This window comes from Simochromis diagramma, unplaced genomic scaffold, assembly GCF_900408965.1.
Source record: "Simochromis diagramma unplaced genomic scaffold, fSimDia1.1 OVJJ01000753.1, whole genome shotgun sequence".
NCBI lineage: Eukaryota > Metazoa > Chordata > Actinopteri > Cichliformes > Cichlidae > Simochromis > Simochromis diagramma.
The window spans coordinates 2185732-2206924 of NW_024387523.1; the positions used below are offsets into that span (position 1 = coordinate 2185732).

At 39.8% G+C, this 21193-nt stretch overlaps 1 protein-coding gene across 1 annotated transcript; it reads right to left on the reverse strand.

Moving 5' to 3' along the window:
- Positions 1-1958: 1958 nt before the first annotated feature.
- Positions 1959-5770, reverse strand: trhrb (thyrotropin-releasing hormone receptor b). The gene is made up of 2 exons (XM_040020330.1): positions 4988-5770; positions 1959-2420 (listed from the first exon to the last, which is right to left on the reverse strand). Exons 1-2 carry the CDS (start codon positions 5768-5770, stop codon positions 1995-1997), a joined length of 1209 nt encoding a protein of 402 aa, XP_039876264.1. The 3' UTR covers positions 1959-1994.
- Between the last annotated feature and the right edge of the window lie 15423 nt (positions 5771-21193).

Consider the following 21193-nt stretch of genomic DNA (forward strand, 5'->3'; position numbering starts at 1 on the left):
ATTGTGGTGTTCCTCAAGGCTGTATCGTGGGTCCACTTTTATTTTCAGTATATTTATCACCATTATAACTGTCACCAATGTTATGCAGTTATATGTTTGCTGGCTTTTGTAATATCAAATATTCAGCCTGTCGGTGGTTCACAACTTTGTCCCAGGTAAGCTTGACTCACTGATCAAAATACTCTCCGTTCGTAGACGTGCTTTGATTTTGCCTGGTTAGTTTTTTAGGCTTGCAGATATACATTATATGAACAAAAGTACTGGACCACTTACACATTACACCTACACCAACAGCTAGGCCATGGAAACCAATCTCATGATCCCATTTATAAACTATGAACCTTGGCACTCAGAAAGCCTGCTCTGTAACTGGTCTGACACTTCACGGCCAGGCTTCTGTGCTTTCTGTTACATATCGACATGCTGCAATGGTGGCACGCTGTAGAACAACCTTATTTCACACGTGTTTGTAAAGGCACACTGCATGGCTAGGAGCTTGATCTCGACACTTGTGGCAATGAGACTGAAAACACCTGAATTCAAAGATCAAGAGGTGTGTACCCCATTTCTTTTGTCCATATAATGTAATTACAATCAGAACTGTAAAGTTACCTGCAATGCTTTCTTTCCCACACCCATCTGAAATCTTGCACAGCAATGCCAGACTACCATCAAAAAGCAAAAATATATCAAAGAACAATAAAAATAGAAAGCAAACACAAATGCTGACCATCAGTAGAATCAAACATGGGGTTTAATTTAAAAAAAAATCTTAAGACTTTAGAGCTATAGATAAGGTAGCCAAAAAGTTCTTAAAATACGCTCTATAAAAACGTCTCGCCTCTAAGTAAAGTCTTCAGTTAGAACTTATAAACTCTTTACGATGTATGCCTTTTTAGAAACAGGATAACACATAAATGGCATCACGGCACTTTTTGAATTCAAGTTACAAAGTGCTTTATATAGTTCTGCAGCCCCTGTCTGTCGGTGAATGCTTGTCCTTGGAGAAAATAAAACTCACAGCAAATTCCCTTCCTGCAGAGCACTCACAGCCAAATCTGTCTTGGTTTTACATTGTGCTCGAGGCTGCACACTGTACGTGTCCTTCACAGCAAAAATAGGGCCTGTTTTGCCAGTGAAGGTTCATGTGTGACTCACCCTTTAATGGACCACCTGCCTTGAAAACGTCAGGGAGGCAGGCATGCAGTTATTAAAGCTGTATAGGGTGAGGATTTTTGGGGTGTGTTTGCAAGTATGATAATTCACCTTATTTCTGAGAAGAACTCTGAAAGTGTGAGTGAAGCTGATAATAATAACTCAACCTAAATTTTATTTTCAGTAGCACAATGAGTTAAAAAAAAAAATACAGTGGGGGGAATCTAATGATAAAGACTAAATTCCACTCGAAGAATTCTGATCTGCCTTCGGTATTCTTCGGTACAACGTACCGATCGCCGGCTTTGTGGGTGAAAATAAATGCGTCAAGGCCAGTTTATTGACAGCACCTCTTCAAAGGATGTCTGAGCATTCAAGTTCAGTTTATTTCCTCTTGACGTGCCTTGTTGCGTCATTCAGGCTTAAAGATCAGAATTGAGTCGGTGCTAATCGGAGTTATAACGCAACACCGTGTATTTGAAGTGGGAACAGTGTTGTCGTTCGCATTCATGGGTTGTTGGCTCATATACCTGATATTATGTGGAAAAGATAAGATAACAGCTGAGTGATGAGAGTGCTTATCTGTCAGCGTTGGTGGCTTTACAATGTCCGGGATCACGCCTCATAAAGAGTGTGTAGCCTGCTGTTACGCATCACTGGCTGCAATCTGTGTTTACATCTCTAGCTTCAGCAGCCTCGCTTTGAAAGGTAAGCAAGCACTGAGAAAACAATACTTCCACTTGACAGACTCCATTAAGCAACATTTTCAAAGTCTTTAATTTTCAATTATCCCCCCCCCCCCCAAAAAAAAAAAAATCTCTCTGGCCTCAAAGAAAACCTCAATTGTCACTGAAGTTCACCTTTCCGTAGACACTGGGGTCTGGGAACATCATTTTCTGATCAGACAGCAGTTCGTCAGTGACAGTGAGCTCCTCCAGCTCGGTCGTGAAGTGATCAGTGCTTTCCACCATTGATGTATCCTTGACAGCGCTGTAGGTGAGGGCCACGCTGTAGGTGGCGGGTTTATCCGAGCCTTTCCTCCCACAGCGGCAGATCTTGCGGAAAGCGGCGCGAAACTTCTGAGACATGGCATTGTAGATGACTGGGTTGATGGCGCTGTTGAGGTAGATGCAGATTTTGCAGAAAAGCACGAACCAGCTGTCCAAATAGGCCTTGTCCAGGAAGGAGTTGACCACCACCAGAGTGCGGTACGGCATCCAGAGCAGGGCGAAGAGGATTACCACCACTGCCAGCATCTTGGTCACCTGCAGTGGGAAGGAAGGAGAAATATGAGAACTGCTCCTGCATATGGGGAAGCTGGTTTTATTTATTAATGCAGGCTTGTGACCACACAGTATTTCTTGTGTGTTATGATGGTCAGTGTCCCCTCGACCGAGGGATATGACGGACTACTCATTGGTAACCAACCCGTCTTGCTCGTTGTCTTTAACATCGAGGATGATGTAAAAGGAAAGAAAACTTCTAAGCACTCAAGAACTCCCACTCCGAACTTCTGCTTCAGATAGAAGAGGTTGCGATAATAAATGTAGCTTTGATTTTAATTAAAAATCTTTCCACGAGCCTTTTGGCTGTCACACTCTGGGAGCTACTTTCAGCCTACGCTTTGTTGATTTCAGGCATGAAGCCAGCAGCAGGAGTAGAATATTTCTAGCAGCAGCCTCCTGGTAACATAACCTTCAACCACCACAACACAACATTCATATACACGCACGGTTTAACTACATTTCTAACATGTGCTGAGAAATACTTGTAAGTGAGCAACGCCAAGGGAGCGTCTCCTTTCCTAAATCATCAGTGGACCAGAACTGCATTAGCACAATGATTATGAGTATGACTTGTTCACTGTAATTGTATTATTTTATTTTGCAACAGCTAAAATAATATTTAGGCTTTTTTGATCTCAACTCCTCTCCAATCCTTTTTATTGAATAAGCGCCCTCTGCTGCACCTCTGGCTGAACTGTAGTCAGATTCTGTGAAAAGGAATTTGTGGGAAGTGGAATGGTTCCCTTCATGATTTCCAGAAAAGAAAATGAACACAAAATTCTGAAGCAGACTATATATTATTGGCTTTTTCATTTCCCTGCCCCATCATCAAAAACGAGCTAGCCTTTCTCAGCTAGGGCGATGCGATGGAGCATCAGTTTTCATCCGTTATGACACCCGACACAAGAAAAAATGATGATAATCACCCTGTTCATATATAACATGATCTAAAATGCATCACTTTCTAGCTGGCTCTTGGTCCTAAGTCATTCCAGGCTGAAGTTACACAGGTAAACCCTGCCATATGTCAGTCAACAGTATCCTTCAGTTCAGTAGGTTGTCACTTCAATCGCTTGCTTCTAAGTTGACCAATATGACCAGTATTTGTTGCTATTGGCTGTTCCCTCTGTTGTCAATACATTTGCTGATTTTAATTGACTTTGCAGGGTTTCTGGTTGTTGAATCATTGCCAATCTCTTCCTTCGTGGTAACCCCATTACAGACATGTTGTCCAGAATTAGGCTAAAATTGTGTAGACTGACCCCAGCGTTCAATACCTCTTTAATATACACATTATAATAAATATATAAAACAAGTTTTAAATCACATTGGAATTACAGTATATGAATAACAGCTTCAATATAACAGATTCAGACAACCAACCAGTCCCTTTAGATTGTGGGGTGGAGCTGGCTTATGAAAGCTGGCAGTACAGGATAAGATTTATGTAACAAGCCAAAGGTTCATGTTGCGCATGTGCACTTGGTTCATTTCAGCTCACTGTGGGAGTCTCTACTGCTGTTTTACTGCCCATTGTTTCATAATTTGTGTGTGCGTGCGTGCGTGCGTGCGTGTGTGTGTGTGTGTGTGTGTGTGTGTGTGTGTGCGTGCGCGTGTGTGTGTCAGTGAAACTGTCAAACAGGGAGAAGACGAGAGACGACACGGGTGAATTGAAGGTAACATCACTTGGTGAGAACTCAGAGAGTCACTGTAAGTGAAATAAAAGCTTTGTCGCAAGTGTTAATCAGTTTAAATGCTTTCCTCCATTCTTTGTGGATTTTATTTATTCCGTTTTTTTTTTCTTGTGACTCGTGGAACAAGCACCCACTCTGTGTTCCTAACCTACTGATTTTTAAATGAAGGGCTGGGTTTTCCTCTCACACTTAACACACACTTCAATGAGGGATGGTGCTTTTCTATTCTCTCCAGAGCACTTCTGAGTGAGTCTTGCAGCAGCAGAGACAAGAGGCTAAGGTGGGAGGTGTGGTTCAATTTGCATATTCATTTCCTGTGCATACTAAATGATATTGCAGAGGTACTTCTAACACATGGAGGGGCTATCTTTGTGGTGTGGAAAACATTCAAAATTTGTAATTGTGATGAGGTCATTGTTTTTATCTTTTGCTATTTTTCATGAGAATGTTAATTTGTTTCATTTCATTTCTTTGCAATCGTAGAATAAGAAGTCTATCTTTGGGTTTTTGATTGCACTCAGAAGAAACCTTCAGTTTTCACATGTTGTAGAGCTTATACCAAATGAACTAACAAAACAATCACCATAATTATACTTATTTTTAATGAAGAAATGTTAAAAACTCCTTTGTATACTGAAAATGACAACTATTTCCACTCCTAATTACTTTAAAATATTCACTTTGTCTTTTAATAAGTGGTATTAAAATGTCTGTAGAATGTGACTAGGTTTATTCATTCATTTATATTTGAATAATTTTACGAACCCGTGCGAAAAAATTGCAACATCTCGCTGAATGAGCAGAGTAAAAACATCCTGGTTCTCATCCTCCCCACGCTCACACACCACCCACCTGTCTGCGGGAGGTCGCGGTGGAGCTGGAGTGTCGAGAGTTTTTACAACTGGTGCTCTTGTTGATGGCGTGGTTGTTGTGTCCGTTCTTCTTCTTGTCTTTAGGGTCGGAGGGCAGCGGGTTGAGGAAGAGGATCCTGGCGATGAGGCCGTACAGAACCGCGGAGAGCAGCAGCGGAAGCACGAAAAAGACGCCGAAATCAAAAAAGTAAATGGGTAAATAAAACTTCCTGGCAACTCTGTAGGCGCAGGTGACGATGGTGATGTTTTTGTACACCGTTTCCTGGATGTTTGACAGATAAAACCACATCAAGCAGTAAATGGAAGTGAAAGCCCAGACGAACAAAATGATCTTTTTTGCTCTGGACAGCGTGCACAGAAACTGGGCTTTAATCGGGTGGCAGATGGCGATGTATCTCTCGATAGTGAAAGCTGTTATGGAGCAAGAGGAGGCGTTGATCCCGAGGTACTGAAAGTAGGTGATGCAGAGGCACCCATAGCGGCCAAACACCCAAGATACGAAGATACTTTCCGGAATAGCTGGCAAACCAGCCGTTGTGAGCACCATCAGGTCAGCCACAGCCAAACTCACCAGGTAGCAGTTGGTGGGAGTCCTCATATGTTTAGTAGTGAGCACCACCAGGATCACCATAACATTGCCAACAATTCCTAGAGCACAAATCATGAAGAGCAGACAACTGCTAATCACTTTGTACTGAATGCTGTGGTCCACCCATGTCGGTAAAGTATTGTTCTCCAATGGAGCTGATGTGAAGTTTTCCATCTCGTTTAAAGGGTTCAAATAAATGAGGAATTTGTTTGTTTGTTTTTTAAAAAAAGAGGCTTTGCAGTGTTCTCGCGCACCAGCCCGGTTTTACGCGCGATAGAAGTTAGAAGTCCAAAAACTTTACAGGTCTGGAAAGTCAATATGAAACGCACACACACAAAGTAAAGGACAGACGAAAGCTTGCGGTGCACGTTGAAAAACGACGAAGTGACAAAGAGCTGCTCGGACTCTGCTTTAATTCCGTCGCAGTGCTGTGCGTAAAAGGCGACGCGCTACCTTATTCTCGTCGGAACAACTGTGCCTGGCGGACAGATGGAGGTTTGCTTTTTGAGCCTTCCTTTTGGCACGAGCAGTCATACGCATGCGAGGGGATTAGCCCATGATTACATTTTCCAAACCAGACCTCCCCCATCAACAAAACCAGCTGGCCAAGCGGCAAAATGTTAGAATGTTTTCCTGTTTATCTGATATTTGATTATTACCACTGCATGAATCAGTGTTAGTGCTGCCGCTCATAATGATGAATAAAACATTTACAAATTTGTCACAGTTCGTTGATTTGCTGTCTTGCGCAACAGCCTGTCACTTAAACTTCATGAACGGCGCTCTTTTTTCCTCTTTTTTTCATTTTTTCCCTTTTTTTTTACGCTAGCGCTAATCAGCATGTACACGCTTCCAGGTGAACATGAAGGCGGAGGTTGGAAAAGTGCATGCTGTTTTGAAGTATGGCCGAACATATTCCAACATTTCCTGTGATGCATGTGCAAAAAGAAGGCGTCAATATGAACAAATTTTTGAGCCTCAATCCTCGATTTCTTTATTACTTAAAGACTGCTGTATACCAAATGCTCTAAAATCACTCATAGAAATGAGCTCAGGGATTACTGAAAATGAGTCCTGCGTTTGAGTCCCCATGAAAGCCACTTTAACTTCCATCTAAAAATGTTTTGGTTTGACTACAAATCACTGGTCAGCTCTATTTTTATCTTGTCTTTTAATTAATTTTAATCCTTAAACAAAACTCCAATTGTTTTATCAGCAATATCACAGCTGCAGCCTGAAAACACTGTGCCTGAAGTCTTTTGTGATATATAAATATGGGTGTGACCAGGTGTACAGCTACTGAAAAATAAATGTCAAGTCAGCTGAGAAGAAAAATATATAAATTATATTGTTTTGTTGTCTGTTTATAATGGACATATGTTTGTGCAGTGGTCAGCACAGTTGTCCTAGTATTGAATCCCTGGGCCTCTCCATGTGAAGTTTGCATATTCTCCCTGTTTGAGCATGGGTTCTCTTAGGGATCTCTTCCTCCCTCAGTCCAAAGGCATCCGTGCTGGGTTAATTGGTGACTCTAAATTGGCTGTAGGCGTGAATGGTTGTCTGTCTCTCAGCCCTACAACAGATTGGTGACCTGTTCAGGGTGTAGCTTGCTTTTCGTCCTATCGGATAGGCTCCAGAGGAGCTCTGAAGTGAAGTAGTTGAAGATGAATGGATGGATCAATGAATGAATTTTAATGGAAAGATTTAAGAGATTAAAGATTTAAGAGACGGACACTTCTGTTAAAGTACACCCTGCTTTTTTTGTACCCTTCTGCAGACATGTTTCTTTTAACCTCCCCCCCACACACTGGTGCTCCGCCAGGGATCCAGTGGATTTTGCTCTGGGAGGGTCACACTACAACTTTTATTTTCCCCTTTTTATTTTCATTCGACAGCCTCTTTGCTTTGGATTATCCTACTCTGTGTCTTCTGCATGTATTCCAGCATGAATACATCACTTTACCGTTCCTACCTCTGTGCTTTATTGTAGCTTCAGTGCAGCTCAAACCTTTTGCTATCAGATTCACAAAGGTTTAATTCGTTTAATTAAACCTTTAATTTTCTCATTCAGAAAAAATTCTTGTGAAGCTTCACTCCTTCTGCGCTTGTTCTTTCTCAGATATAGTCCTTGCTGTCTTATTCTTATGAATGCTTTCCACCATATAGCTCTCCCTCTTGAGCTGATTGTACGTCAGATGACTTATGAACTGTGCTGTATTATAGAAACGTTCATGGATCTCGTAGGCAATTCAAGTTGATCCCTCTTGTCTGTTTTTCTTTATTTTAGTCATATTTTACAGTCTAATACGCATCAAATGTTTCTGGTTCTGCTTGCACTCAGTAACAAATCTTGTATTTTTTGTCACTCTTATTTTAAAACTACAAACCCAATTAAAGAGGAGCTCAATCTTCCCTGCACTCATCTTTATAATTCTAGTTGCTTTTGAAGAAGCCTTTTAATGGTAATTTAGAGTCAGTGCTTGAAATCCATGCATATATATACTCCATCCTATAAAGATAGATAATCAGCTTGTGTCCAAATACTTTTTGCTACTATACCAAAAAGCTATGTCTAGTTATTCTAAAACATATATATCTTTCTGCATATTCCCACAGTGGATTAAACATCTGCTACTGAAATCTGAGCCCATACATCATAGTTTAAGAGTTTAATACTAATATTTTTGGTCAATGAACGTATCATGTAGTGCAGTGATTTATCAGCACCACGTTCCACCCTGCAGATTTAATCAGCTCACTTCGTGCTGATGCGGTAAATTTCATTATAGAAAACGATTAAAGTTGGAAGAAGATGTGAAAAGCACAAAAAGACAGATCGGCAGTGACCTGTATTAACTGCCATGCTGTCCAACAATCTGTGGCTGCCTGTTCTCAGCACAATACTGTGGAGGTGGCAAACTCTCCTCCACACCAACTGTGCATATTCTCCAGGAACTGAGCGGAAAATGGTGACGATCACGCCAACACTCACACTTTTCACACGATTGTGCTTCGAGGCCTGAAGCTGCCAGCCGTCCATCCCGAGCAACAGGTGGACCGGGACGGGTGGGAATTACATAATGATGACGCCCCCTTTTCTCCCATGATTCCCGTCATCTTTAGCTCAGCTTTTTTTTCATCCTTCTCCTTCTTGGTTTTGGATGATATTAGTAGAAACTAACCTGCTGTCAGTGACTCAGTTTCCAAGACTGTAAATTAGTTTCTTTATCTTTTTTCCTAAATTAAGAGTTAACTGTCTTTACTTTAGAGTGGAAGATAAGTCTACGTTGAAAGGATATTAAAATAGATTTAAAATGATTTATCTGCTAATTAATAAATACTAAAATGAGAAATTTTTGAGCCTTTAATCAGTTACAAGAAAAACCTCCGCCTTATCATTGCAGCAACCTCTCCTGTCTCCAAATTACTTTATATATTCAGACATAAATTAACTTGATTGTCTGAGAGATATCATTGCTTTGTATTCAGTTCCTGTTTAAACATCTTCACTTGATTACATTATTCAAATCACAGGAGCTCCTGCCACAGAGAAAAGTAATATGTAGAAATGAAAGGAAAGAGTTTTACTGCCCCCTAAAGGACATAGCTGGGCAGTACCAAATGTGTGACAAGAGCAAACAGTTCATCACAACTGACACAAGATCATTCCTTCCGTTTGTACATTTAAAGTTGCACCATTTATTTTAGCTGTAGTACTGAATTTAGCTCAAGGAGCATATAGATCCCTACACAATTATCAAGGGATGTTATATTGTGACACAAAGACCAAACAGTGGTAGAGAAAGAACCCATGTGCACACACACAGGAAGACTTTCTAATGAAGAGAGACTTCCAGGAGAATCAGGCTCAGGGTGGGGCAGCTGCTCGGTTTGGGGTGTGAGAGGAAAGAGAAGAGAAAAACACAAAAGCACAAACAAACAGGACAAAACATAAACTACAAACCTGCAATACTGGCATACAAGCACATCGGTATTACAAAGAGGCAGCCTGAATCTGAAGCAGCCCACCTTACAATCAAATTGATGCACAGATTAGCATCTTCTTACTGCTTTGAACTTGAACTTACTCCCACTAGAAGTTTGCTCAACAGATGCTTCGGTTTAAAACACAGAGGAGATCTCGCAGTAGGAGTGGCTACTGTAAATGATCTGAAAACCCATTTTCAGACTCAATTCTAACGGCTTTTTTCTTGTTACTGTTTAATTGTTTTTTCCCATTTATTTTATGATTTATTTCATGTTTTCAAAAGTTTTATTTTATTATTTTAGTTGTATAGTACTTTGTTCCACACCTCACGTGTTTAAATGTCCTTGTAAATAAATTTGTTTGACTAACTTAAGGATAGTTCACTCAGATTATCATAAGTCTAAAAGCTGAGAGGGTTTCTGTCTCCTGAATCCATTGACAGTGGAGGAGAGGGTCCTGACAGCCTCTGCCTCTCATTCTACTTTTGGAAGCTCTGCTGGAATCATATGATGAGGTCTTTAAGGTCTGTCTATTCAGAGAAGCCTGAATTACAGCCTCAAAGTAACAAAAGCTTTGTCATACGTTATTCTGAATTTGTCGTGCTCAAGTTAATCTTCATGTCTCACTGTTATTTGTCTCTTGGCCTGCTTTGTTTTGATGGTTGTGTCCTGTTGCAGTTTTACTTCCTTTTCTCCTTCAGTGTGATTATCTGCTTTGCGTTTATTAGTCTCACTTGTGTTTGATTGCATTCACACGTATCTTTTTCCTGGCTATTTCTCCTCTGCATACATGTAGTCTTTCCCCTTCTTATGATCTCTGTTTGTCTCTGATCTCCTGGAATTTGTACTTGCTTTGGACTTTTGAATTGTTCTAATCAAAGATTAGTTTTTTGTTACTTTGTTTGCACAACTTGCATTTCAGTGCTCTCTGCAGTCCACCCCAACAGAATTAATGCCATTAACAATGTTTCTTTACAGATATTTTGAGAACTTCTGATGCAAAATCCAGTGAATCCAGTGACTCTGTAATTAAGTAGAAAATTCTAGAATGAATAATCAGATATTTCTCTTTAATTAATGTATTTATGAGCTTTACCCTTTCACTACCATTTTAATAGTCATTGCTCACCCTCTTTGCTTTGTGTTTACTTATTCTCGGTGCAGTGCTGTTTTGCTCATGACTTTTTCACAACTTCTGTATTCTTATCCAACCATTAGGTCAACTCTGTGGAGCACTTTGGTCGTTTTTTATTGTATTATGTGCTTTGCAGATAAAAGTTCTGCTGCTCCCCGCTGTCTACTGCTGCAAAGCTATTAAACAATGATTTTAAAAACATTCCAATAAGTTATTGTACTGCTGAGGGAAGCACAGGTCACTGCTTATAAAAGACCGGCCACAACTGATACAGCAGAGATAAATCACAGCATTCCCAACCGTTTTCCTAACCGCTTGTCCAGGTGGGATTACTCTATTCCAGCTGTCATGGGGAGAGATTTCAGGTGCACCCTGGACTGGTTGACATATTTACATCTATGTCACTTGTGAATCACCAGTTAATCACCTAACATGCATGTCTTTGGAATGTGGGAGAAAGGGAGAGGAGGCGGAGAATACCCAAACTGGCAAAGAGAGAACATGAAAACTCTACACAGAAAGGCCCCAGCCGGAGAGGAGGCTTAAACCAGGAGCATTTTTGTGAGATAAAAATGTCAAATTCCAGATTTTCAGTGTTAAATTTGACGATGATTTGATGATGACACAACAGCGCTTCCCACGTTTACAGGAAGAGACGCATAACACCAGAGGCAGCGTAAGATCCAATCTCTAAATCTTCAAATCTTCAAAGCCAGAATTAAATATATGAAGGTAGACAATGAAGTGACCAACGAGTACACTAGAAAACAAAAACGAAGAAAAAGAATAAGATCAAAGAGGTTAAACAGGAATTAATGGGAAACATGAGAAAACTTCCAAAAGTTCAAATACTGTCTGGAAGTACAGACGATTTGATCAGGAGCTAGGCCACTCCTGAAAAACCTCCTCTCTCTGGCATACATCTGTAAATGCCTGCTTACGCCACACACCCATTTGGTTTCATTTCTGGTTGTCAGCCTCTCTCAAAGTTATCAGGAGGATCTGTGAAGCCCAGAGCTGCCAGCGATCCTCTGATGCCTTCCTCAAAATTGCAGCCTGTGGCTTAGCGTTTTGCTTCATTATCAATAAATGTTTTTCATTCCTTGCTAGTGAAATATATGTTATAATATAACATGCATGACTGTAAGCTTGATATGTGTTAAAAGATGGATGGATACTTCCAGGCTGGAAGTAAAGCTGAAGGATGAAACAGTGCGAACGATTTAAAGATTAAACAGAAGTAGAAACTCATGTCAAAACAAAAAATCCCCAATGTGGTTAATTTCTCTCGCTTCACAAAGCTCCTAAAAAACCTCAGAGGACGTAAAACTGTTTTCATGGGCCAACCGCAGCCTCCAAGATGAGACAGCGAGATCTCCTGTGTGAAACCACTGAAGTGTTCCTTGAAAGAAAAAGCATAGAGTAAAACCTGCTGAACTTCTGTACGTCACCCAGGAAGTAACAGGAGCCGCAAAATTTTATTTTTGTCCCATTTATATTTAGAAAGGTGTATAGAAAGGAAAAAGAAGCAAAGGAGACAAATCTGCAGAAATTCAGCAGATTAAGCTGAGCAGGAGGGCTCGATGGTGTCTGAGCTCGAAAACATTTAGCTACCGTATTTCCCAGAGTAAGTGGATCACTAACTACAAACACAAGTGTTGCTCAGGTTTGACAAAATGCTATAAAAGATGCCAGCGAGAGAAAGATTGGATGCTCTGCAGGTGTCTGATGAATATGGATGTATTGTAAGCCTGTAACATATGTATTTATCAGTGCGTCCGCGTCTCTTCTCAAAGCGCTATAAACATAAAAGTGGCCGTTCTGTTTGAGTTATATTACAGCTTCACAATGTGCGCAGCAATCCAACACAGGCCCACTCATATAGTGCACAGTAAATAAAAAAAAATATGCATTTGTCAGCTGTGTGTGTGTTTGGGGGCGGGGCTGGTGGGGTGTCAGGCTTGCTTTTGTATTTCATCACACATACACTGTATATGCCATAAATCCCTCAGTGCATAAGAGCATTTTAAAATGTAAAATGACCTTTGACCACTCTGATTTACCGAGACGCTGGCAGGTCATTTTAAAGGAACTTAGTCCAAGCCAGCCGAGACCCATATGGCTGTCAGCTTTGCACTCACACACACACTAAAGAGTCATGACTCACGTCTAGTCATAAACAAGCTACCCGCCGCTCTGACCCTGACCTCCTTCAATTAATGGTAAGTACACTGTGGGGTCCAGTATATAACATCCACTGACAGAAAGCTTCACTCCTACTCATAAGGCAGCTCTCTTGTTTTCTTCACCGCCCTGGTAGTCACTTCCTCAGTACGACACACACACACACACAGCTGCACGATAAATGCAGAGGGAGCCTGATTGTGTTCATCACAACAGCAGAATGCTGCATTTGTTCTGGGCAGCATTCAGGTGTGACAGTGTGGAGGTATGTGGGTGTGAAAAAAACCACATTCATAATTCATTAAGTTATGAATGTGCTCATTGCGATGTAACCCAAGGTCTCCAAACACAGCGTTAAACTGTAAATTCTTTTTTCCCATCACACTCTCAGAGCACTGTTACAGAACAGAAATCAAGCTCACGATCACGTCTTAATGGTGCTTTTCAGAAAGATTAAACATTTTATTTGCTAGATATTGTAATATGTAGTATAGTAACAAAGACACTTAAAATACAGATTTTTTTATGTTTATGTTTTGTAGCTCAAGATATTACATAAGTAAAAATAATGAGCTTCATGGACGTTTCGAGAGTGGCTCCACCACCAAAGCCAGGGCTGTGTTTCACGGCTCTATATTAAAGACACTTTGTATTCACACAAGTTTTTTTTCTTTGCCTACTTTCCATAAACTTTCATGAAATTAATTTTTGTAGTTTTTGTGTAATTTTGCTGACAAAAAAGTCAAACGAGCAGCTTTCATCGCATACCTCAAGCGGCAAATTAGCCAGCTAATTCCCAACGATACTCCTGGGTTTTTGTACACGTGTTTGTCGGCACAGGGATAGAACGGAGAGAAAATGATATGCCTGAGGACGTGGGAGGCTTGATTTAAACATCTTTAATTTGGAATTAAAAATGAAAGAAGAAACACTTGAACAGCACGTGGTGTCATGATCCCAGGGCTTCCTGGCATTTCTTGTTTAACATTACTAGCAAAAACCAGGCCCTGCTGTGCTTGTTCAGTTCACTCATATTTATTGTTCTTCTTCTTTTCAGGTTACATATTCACAGTACAGACCAAACAATTAAGTGCGTACACTATTAGCATCACTAATATAGATATGCATGACACCCAGTGACCTCACAGTGCCACTGCACTAAAAATTGTTTTGCAGCGTATACATAATGTCAACAATGCACACGCTTGTAGTGTAGCTCTAATGTTGCCGTTTGCTTCAAGATCAGCTACTGTACACGATATATATAAACTGTGAGGATATGAGTGTTGTAACAGTAGTTCCCAAAAGCTATATAGATATAGTCCCAATATCCTAAGTACTTGTAGTGTAACAGTTAATTGATTAACGCGTAGGAGGAGTATGGCAGCAGACATATATGCCTATATTATGAGCATTATAGTAAGATTGAGTGTTTGCTTTATTCCTGACTGTGTGACTTGCTTAATTTAACCTGTGTTTCAGTTTCTAATCAGCAGTTAGTCCTCAGTGTATACACAGTCCTGTTTTCTCCAACCTTTTGCTGTTTATTTGAGCTTTGGCTATCAGCTGGATCCATTAAGTCAATCCTTGTTTTCTATCTGGAGTTTAGCTTTCTGTTTTGATAGTTCAGATCTTTGTGTTTTTCTTCACTTTGTTTTCTTATTTTTCGGCCTCCCTGGTGTTTCTTTTTGTGTCTTGTTCAGAGTGAATTTGTGCTTAGTTATCTTTTTGTGTTACTTTGTCAGTAACTCTTATCTTGTCTTTAGTTCGACTTGTTGATCAGCTTGATCCTGAGCACCTGTTTCTTGTTCTTTTCTGTTTCCTTCTTCCATAATCACCATTTGTGTATAACTAGTCCTTTCTTCCCATCACTCTCTGTCATGATGTCTCTTTGTCTTTCCCTCCATGTACTCCTGTGAATCTTTAGATTTGCATTTTTGGACTGCTGCATTAGTCTAATAACTGGCTTGCCTTTTGTTAACATCAGTATGCTTCTTGGATCCTGCTCTCCACAAATAATGAAACAGCTTTTAAATAAAGCTGACCTTTTGCTTTGAGTGTATAGGTCTGCATTTGGGTGAACAGGTCTGATATTTGAGTATATTCTATTGCCAGGTACATTTCTCAGTTTAAAAAACATTATTCACAACAAAATTTGGTCTTCTTCCTTTTCCCAAATTCCAAAGCTTAAACAAAATTTGGTTTTCTTTTCTCAGTAGTTTCGTAAACATACAAACATATCTCCTGTGAAAAGAAAGACTTTTCCTTTGCAGTCAGTTGTTCCGAACAGGTGAATTTTTAAAAATCGGAATAGTCTACTGAAAGGACAGTTCAGCTGAAATCCATTTTACTGTGGTTCTTTTATTCCTCTGGGGTGGTCAAAAACAGCAAAACCTACATTCTGGATTTCTATGTCTGATGTCTGAGATGTCTGAGACACTCTCTGCACTCTGCTGGTGACAAAAGTGGGTCAAGTTATCAGATTAAATCTGTCCTGGTTGTCATTTTCAGAGAAGAACACATAATAATAGACTGTGCTGACATTTAATTTACCTGTTTGATTGACAGTGTCTTGTAGAAATGATTGCTCCACTATCTCTAGTGCAGCAAGAGAGCAAAGGAATGATCCAGTGCTTATTGCTCCATTTAGTATGTCAGAAAAAGGTATAATATCTCTCAGTACCAAATGCATTATGCCAAAAATCCCTGGATGTCCTCCTGCATTTCATCATATTTGCAGTTTGCAAGCTAAGGTGCCTTGCAGACTATTTTTGTCCTCCACACTGAGTATGTGGATTGTTGGTGTTTTCTCTTTAACACTGTAAGATGGCCATTGTTGTAATCTGAGACTGTATAATTAAACCTGAACTGAATAAGGTGAGTCTACATCCTTTGATAATCCCAACTTTACATATGCTAACAAGCTCACAATAACAGTGACATCATGCTCATTTTCAGCAGGCATACAAATTATTTTCTGTCTGAGTTCAGCATGCTATCATTTGCTAACTAGCATTAAGTGCAGCTAAGCGTATCATAAACAAAGACAGACAAAGCAACAGTTTCTGGTTCATCATTTTACATCATTTGAGTGCCATGGATGTCCACAACTTCAGCTCCTGTTCTAAATCATTGCTAATGTATGTATTATATACTCAGGTGCAAGTTCCAACACTGCCAGTTTTATTTAATTCCACATGTATGTTAAATGTAACTCGTTAACCTAGAAGAGGACCATATTCAGATTAGATTAGAATAGGTGGAGAGGCAGGATTAGGCACCATGGGCAGGTCGACAGACAACTGACTTTATCTTTGTTTTATAAAACACTGAAAAATAATTGACCGATGGCCATTTAATTAATAGGCTTTACCCTGTTTAGTTTTTTTTGTTATTTTTGGTGATGGCCATGCTCTGGATTGTCTCACTCCAACATCGCCCGCCTTTTTAAGCTGTGTACTTCTACTTGTTATCAATTCTATTACATCAGTATATGTCTATATCTTCTCTTTTACTTTTTTACTTTGTCATTATTATTACTTTGTAGCATTAATATTACGGTTATTATTGTTCTTATTATCATTATCATTTTATTATTATTATCATTTTGTCCCGTTTTATTTGATCAATGACAGAATATAGTGAAACCTACTCATATGCACTACAAACATTATTATGTCCCTACTCTCCCAGTGATTGCTCATCTTGTGGTTCTTGTAAGTCTGTGTCATTATCCTGAATATGTTTCATTCCTGTATTGTTTAAAGAAAGTAAATAAATACAAATAATAAACCCACGTGTATATTATGTTATGTATAACAAAATACAAGTGCCCTAAATGTACATAGGAAACATACATTAAATTCCTCGTTCATTACACCATAAACCTGACTTTGTTTTTGAGAATTCAGGTACATGAAGTGTTAGTTTCCCAGAAACATATTTATGCAGTTAGCATAAAGATAAAGCACTTTGATAATGATTAAAGCATCTGCTGACATATTTTATGTATTTGGACTCATTTCAGATTCTTCTGTTGTGTTATCCTGGAATCAGGCCTGAATATTTTCTGTCTGGAAATAAACAGATGGCCCAAAGCTGATGTTGTGTGCAGTTTAAAAAGTGTTTTTGCTAACATAAAACTCACTTGTAAATACTAAAAGTGTATTCTCCCAGCAATTTTGCACATTTTTCATGTTTTTGTGTGTTCTTTAGTCATGATCGTTAATCTGTACCTGCAGTTTATTTTCACACTGTTCTGGGTTTGCGTGAAATCTACAATAAGGGGGGAAAAAGTCAGTCTCGGAAATATGACGCAGCAACTGTTCAGACAATCTGCTGCAAAACAACAACAGAAAACGGTCCTCCCGAGACAGATTTTGGAGAAGCGCGTTCAGCTGAAAGTTCATCTACATCAGCCTCAAAAACCAGACGTTCAGTCAGGATCACGTCCAATAACTCATGTGTAAACTCACATGTTTGTTTGTGGGTGCGGAAACACAGATGGAATAGAAAAGGGCTCAAACTCCCAGCTTATGCACTGCTGCTGGCAGTTCTGCTGCACTCCTGATCTCGGGGCAAATGTGCTTTGATATCTGCGGGATTTTTTTTCTTTTTATCATTTCCCTATATGAACTTCAATGAAAACATCCTTTAAGTAGTGCTGAGTGAGAGCAAAGAGAGCTCAGCTTTAAATCGCAGCTTTGCTCAGCTCTTACTGTATGCACCCTGCCTCTGAGTGGTGACCACAGCACACAAACCAGTCTGCAGACATACAGTGTGAGTCTCTGTGCATCCACCGTCACTGCTCTGTCCAGTCAGCCCTCCTCCCAGCCCTGCTGCAAGGCCATCTGACTTCTTTTGTGTCCTAGCCTAACCTTGGACCAGCGTCTTTGCCTCTGCTGCTGCTGGCTTCCCATCAGCTATTCTTAGCTTCACTTGTGCTCTGGCTTCACAGCAGATCCGTCAGTGTAAAATGCCACACTTCACCGGATGGTGTAAATAAAATGGGCCTGCTGGTTGGGAGCATCTCTGGAGGAAATGACAAATCACTTTAGATCATAAACAACAGAGCAGCGGTGTTACTAGAAAAACATCTCATGGGGAGTAGTCTGGTGGTTTTCTGTCTGGCTGTGATGGAGCAAAATATTAGCAGGCTGTCCTCTCAATACATCTCTCAGCGGTTGGCTTTCCTTTTGCTGCAGCTCTGAACTTAAAGTCGTATTTAGACAGATGAATTTTCCCTTTTTCTGTTTACTGCCGAGGGGATGTGGTTGCAGGGGGAGATTAGGTTAGACACACTAAAACCCCAGGAGAACACATCACTACTAAAGCACCGTGCTGTCAGACACCGAGAGGCTGCAGCTGAATAACCGTTTGATGCTTTGCTCAAAGGAACTGATTGCATTGCAGGTGGAGGGGGGAGGTGGTGCTGAAGAGCTACGTCTTCATTTCCTGTTTGTCTTTTTTTAAAAAGATAACTATAATATTTTTGAAAAATATTCAAAGATGTGTCTTTTCACACAGCTCAATATTTAAATTTTATGACATTTTTTGGTTACGCAAAATTCATCAGCATCCCCCTGTTGCATTTTGGTATTTGAACCATGCCGTGTGGCACGTTCCACACTGGACTGCCCCCTCAGGTAAGAAAGGTGGTTTAAGTGGCTTTGAATGCATCATGGCTGTTGGTACTACAGAGGCTTGTCTGAGGTTTTCAGAAACTGCTGATCCACTGGGATTTTCCAAAACAACTGTTTCTATGATTTACAGAGAATGGTCCAAAAAACAAAAGAAAGTTTCTTGTAAGCGACACTGTTTTGCACTGATACGATGGCAACAGAAACTCAAATAGCCACTTGTTACAACTAAGGCAGGCAGAAGAACATCTCTGAATGCACAATATGTCAAACCTTGAAGCAGAGCAGCAGTAGAGCACACTGGGTGCCGCTCCTGTCAGGTGAGAAAATGAAAGTAAGGCTGCAATTGGCGCAGACTCGCCATAATTAGACAACTCAAGATTAAATACAAAATCTTAGTTCGTTTGATGAGCCTCAATTTCTGCTGCAACGTTTGGATCAGAATTTGACATATATGGCATGGAGGTGGAGATCCACCCCGCCTCGGATCAACAGTGCCGGCTGCTGCTGCTGGTGTAATGGAATGGGAGATATTTTCTTGGCACACTTTGGGCCTTTTAGTACCAACTGAGCATCATTTAAATGCTAAAGTCTACCTAGGTATTGTTGCTGATCATGACCACAGTGTACCCACCATGGGACAAAGCTCAAATCTTGTCAAACTGGTTTAGTGAACATGACAGTCGTATGTGCAGCCGACAAATCTGCAGCAAGTGTGTGATGCTTTCATGCCAACATTGACCTGAGGAATGTTTCCAGCACCTTGTTCGATCTATGCCACCAAGTAAGGCAGTTCTGAGAGCAAAAGAGGCTCCTACCCAGTACTGTTAAAGTGTGTATATATATATAAATATATGGTAAATGGCGTGTATTTGTATAGCGCTTTACTAGTCCCTAAGTGCTTTACACATTCAGTCATCCACCCATTCAAACACACATTCAAACACTGGTGATGGCAGCTACATTGTAGCCACAGCCACCCTGGGGCGCACTGACAGAGGCGAGGCAGCCGGACACTGGCGCCACCGGACCCTCTGACCACCACCAGTAGGCAACGGGTGAAGTGTCATGCCCAAGGACACAACGACCGAGACTGGGGCTCGAACCGGCAACCTTCCGATTACAGGGCAAACTCCCAACTCTTCATCCACAATCGATATACATCGATATATCATATTTATGCGTTTACAGTAATGTCTTCAGAGGGTTTAGTGTTGTACACCACGCTTTCCAGTATGCAGAAAACTGCTAAAATATTGATGTTTACTGCTGAAAGTTCTAAAACACAATTTTTTTCCCAAGTTGTGTACTTTGCTCCACATACTGTAGAAAACAGAGCTGTAGGACAAAAGTGCACAAACACAAAACTAACAGACTGTGGACAGCGTGTACAGTAAAGCAAAGAAAGAGAGAAACTTTGCATCAATCAAATATTGCCTAAAGTAACATATCTAACCTTGGTTATCGCCCACATCAGCTCGGCCACCTCTACTTAATTGCCAGAGGAAGAGACAAGAGTGCATGAAGATGGTCGTACACTTTCCATCATTGTGCTGAAACGATCTGTCCTTGGGTAAGTGGAGCCGGAGATAAAGAACTGTAAATTCTGACCCTGAAATGCAACAAGATAAATCTGAAGGGTCACAAGCTGTGTGAACCTGCGATAGGTGATTTCATAAAGTCATTGCTTGTTGCTGAAATACTAAAGTGATCTTTCTTACTGAGTGTCAGAGTGTTGTCTAAATGCCTCAAAAGTTTAAAATGAAAATATTTCCTTTTGTGGAATAAAAAACAGGACAGTCTTACTGTGGGCAAGTAACAATAAATAAATCAATAAACAAGTAAATAAATAAATAAAACTCTGTTCAATTACTAAATAAAAATGATACAGAAAATAATTTAGCAATAATTAATTAAACAATTCAGTTAAAGAAGATTAAATGAATGCTGTAGATGTAAATTAACAAATTAAAAATAAATATCAAATACATGGTAAATGAAAATGAAGAATACTCTCACGATACTCTCATCAAATAATGCAAAATGCTTGAGATTCACTATAAAACATAATATTCATAATAATATACTCACACTGTTTAAATAAAACTTTAATACTAAACACGGGAGAGTAAGGCATCGAACTGTACTGTGTAAGTATAAAATAATAAGTATCCCAAACCTTACTTACGTGCTTAAATTTATAAATGAATATGTTCAGATATTTTCTACCACGGCTCAAAAGAGCAGTGCTTAATGAATTTATGAGCTCAGGTTTATGCTGCCCCAAATCAATAGCATTGGTAATTGTCAAAATCATTTTTATGTTTCTACAGTAGTTAATTCACCAGCACATGCAAGCGCTTTATTCCAAATTATGTTTTTAATGCTGATATATTGTTGTTATCCATTCATTTCCATTAGTTTTCAAAAAAAAAACAAACAAGAAAAATAATAAATGACATAATTATTTCTTGATAAAGATGCCAAATTACAGTTATTTACTTATATCTCCAAACAGAAAAAAAAATAGTTTTGTAGCTAAATGTTATACTTGATTACTTTTCCCCAAAATTTGGATATAAAAATGTGACATCAGTTTGTAATTTGCTGTAAAATAAAGACATAATTTTTAGTTTTAAACAAGGTCTTGGA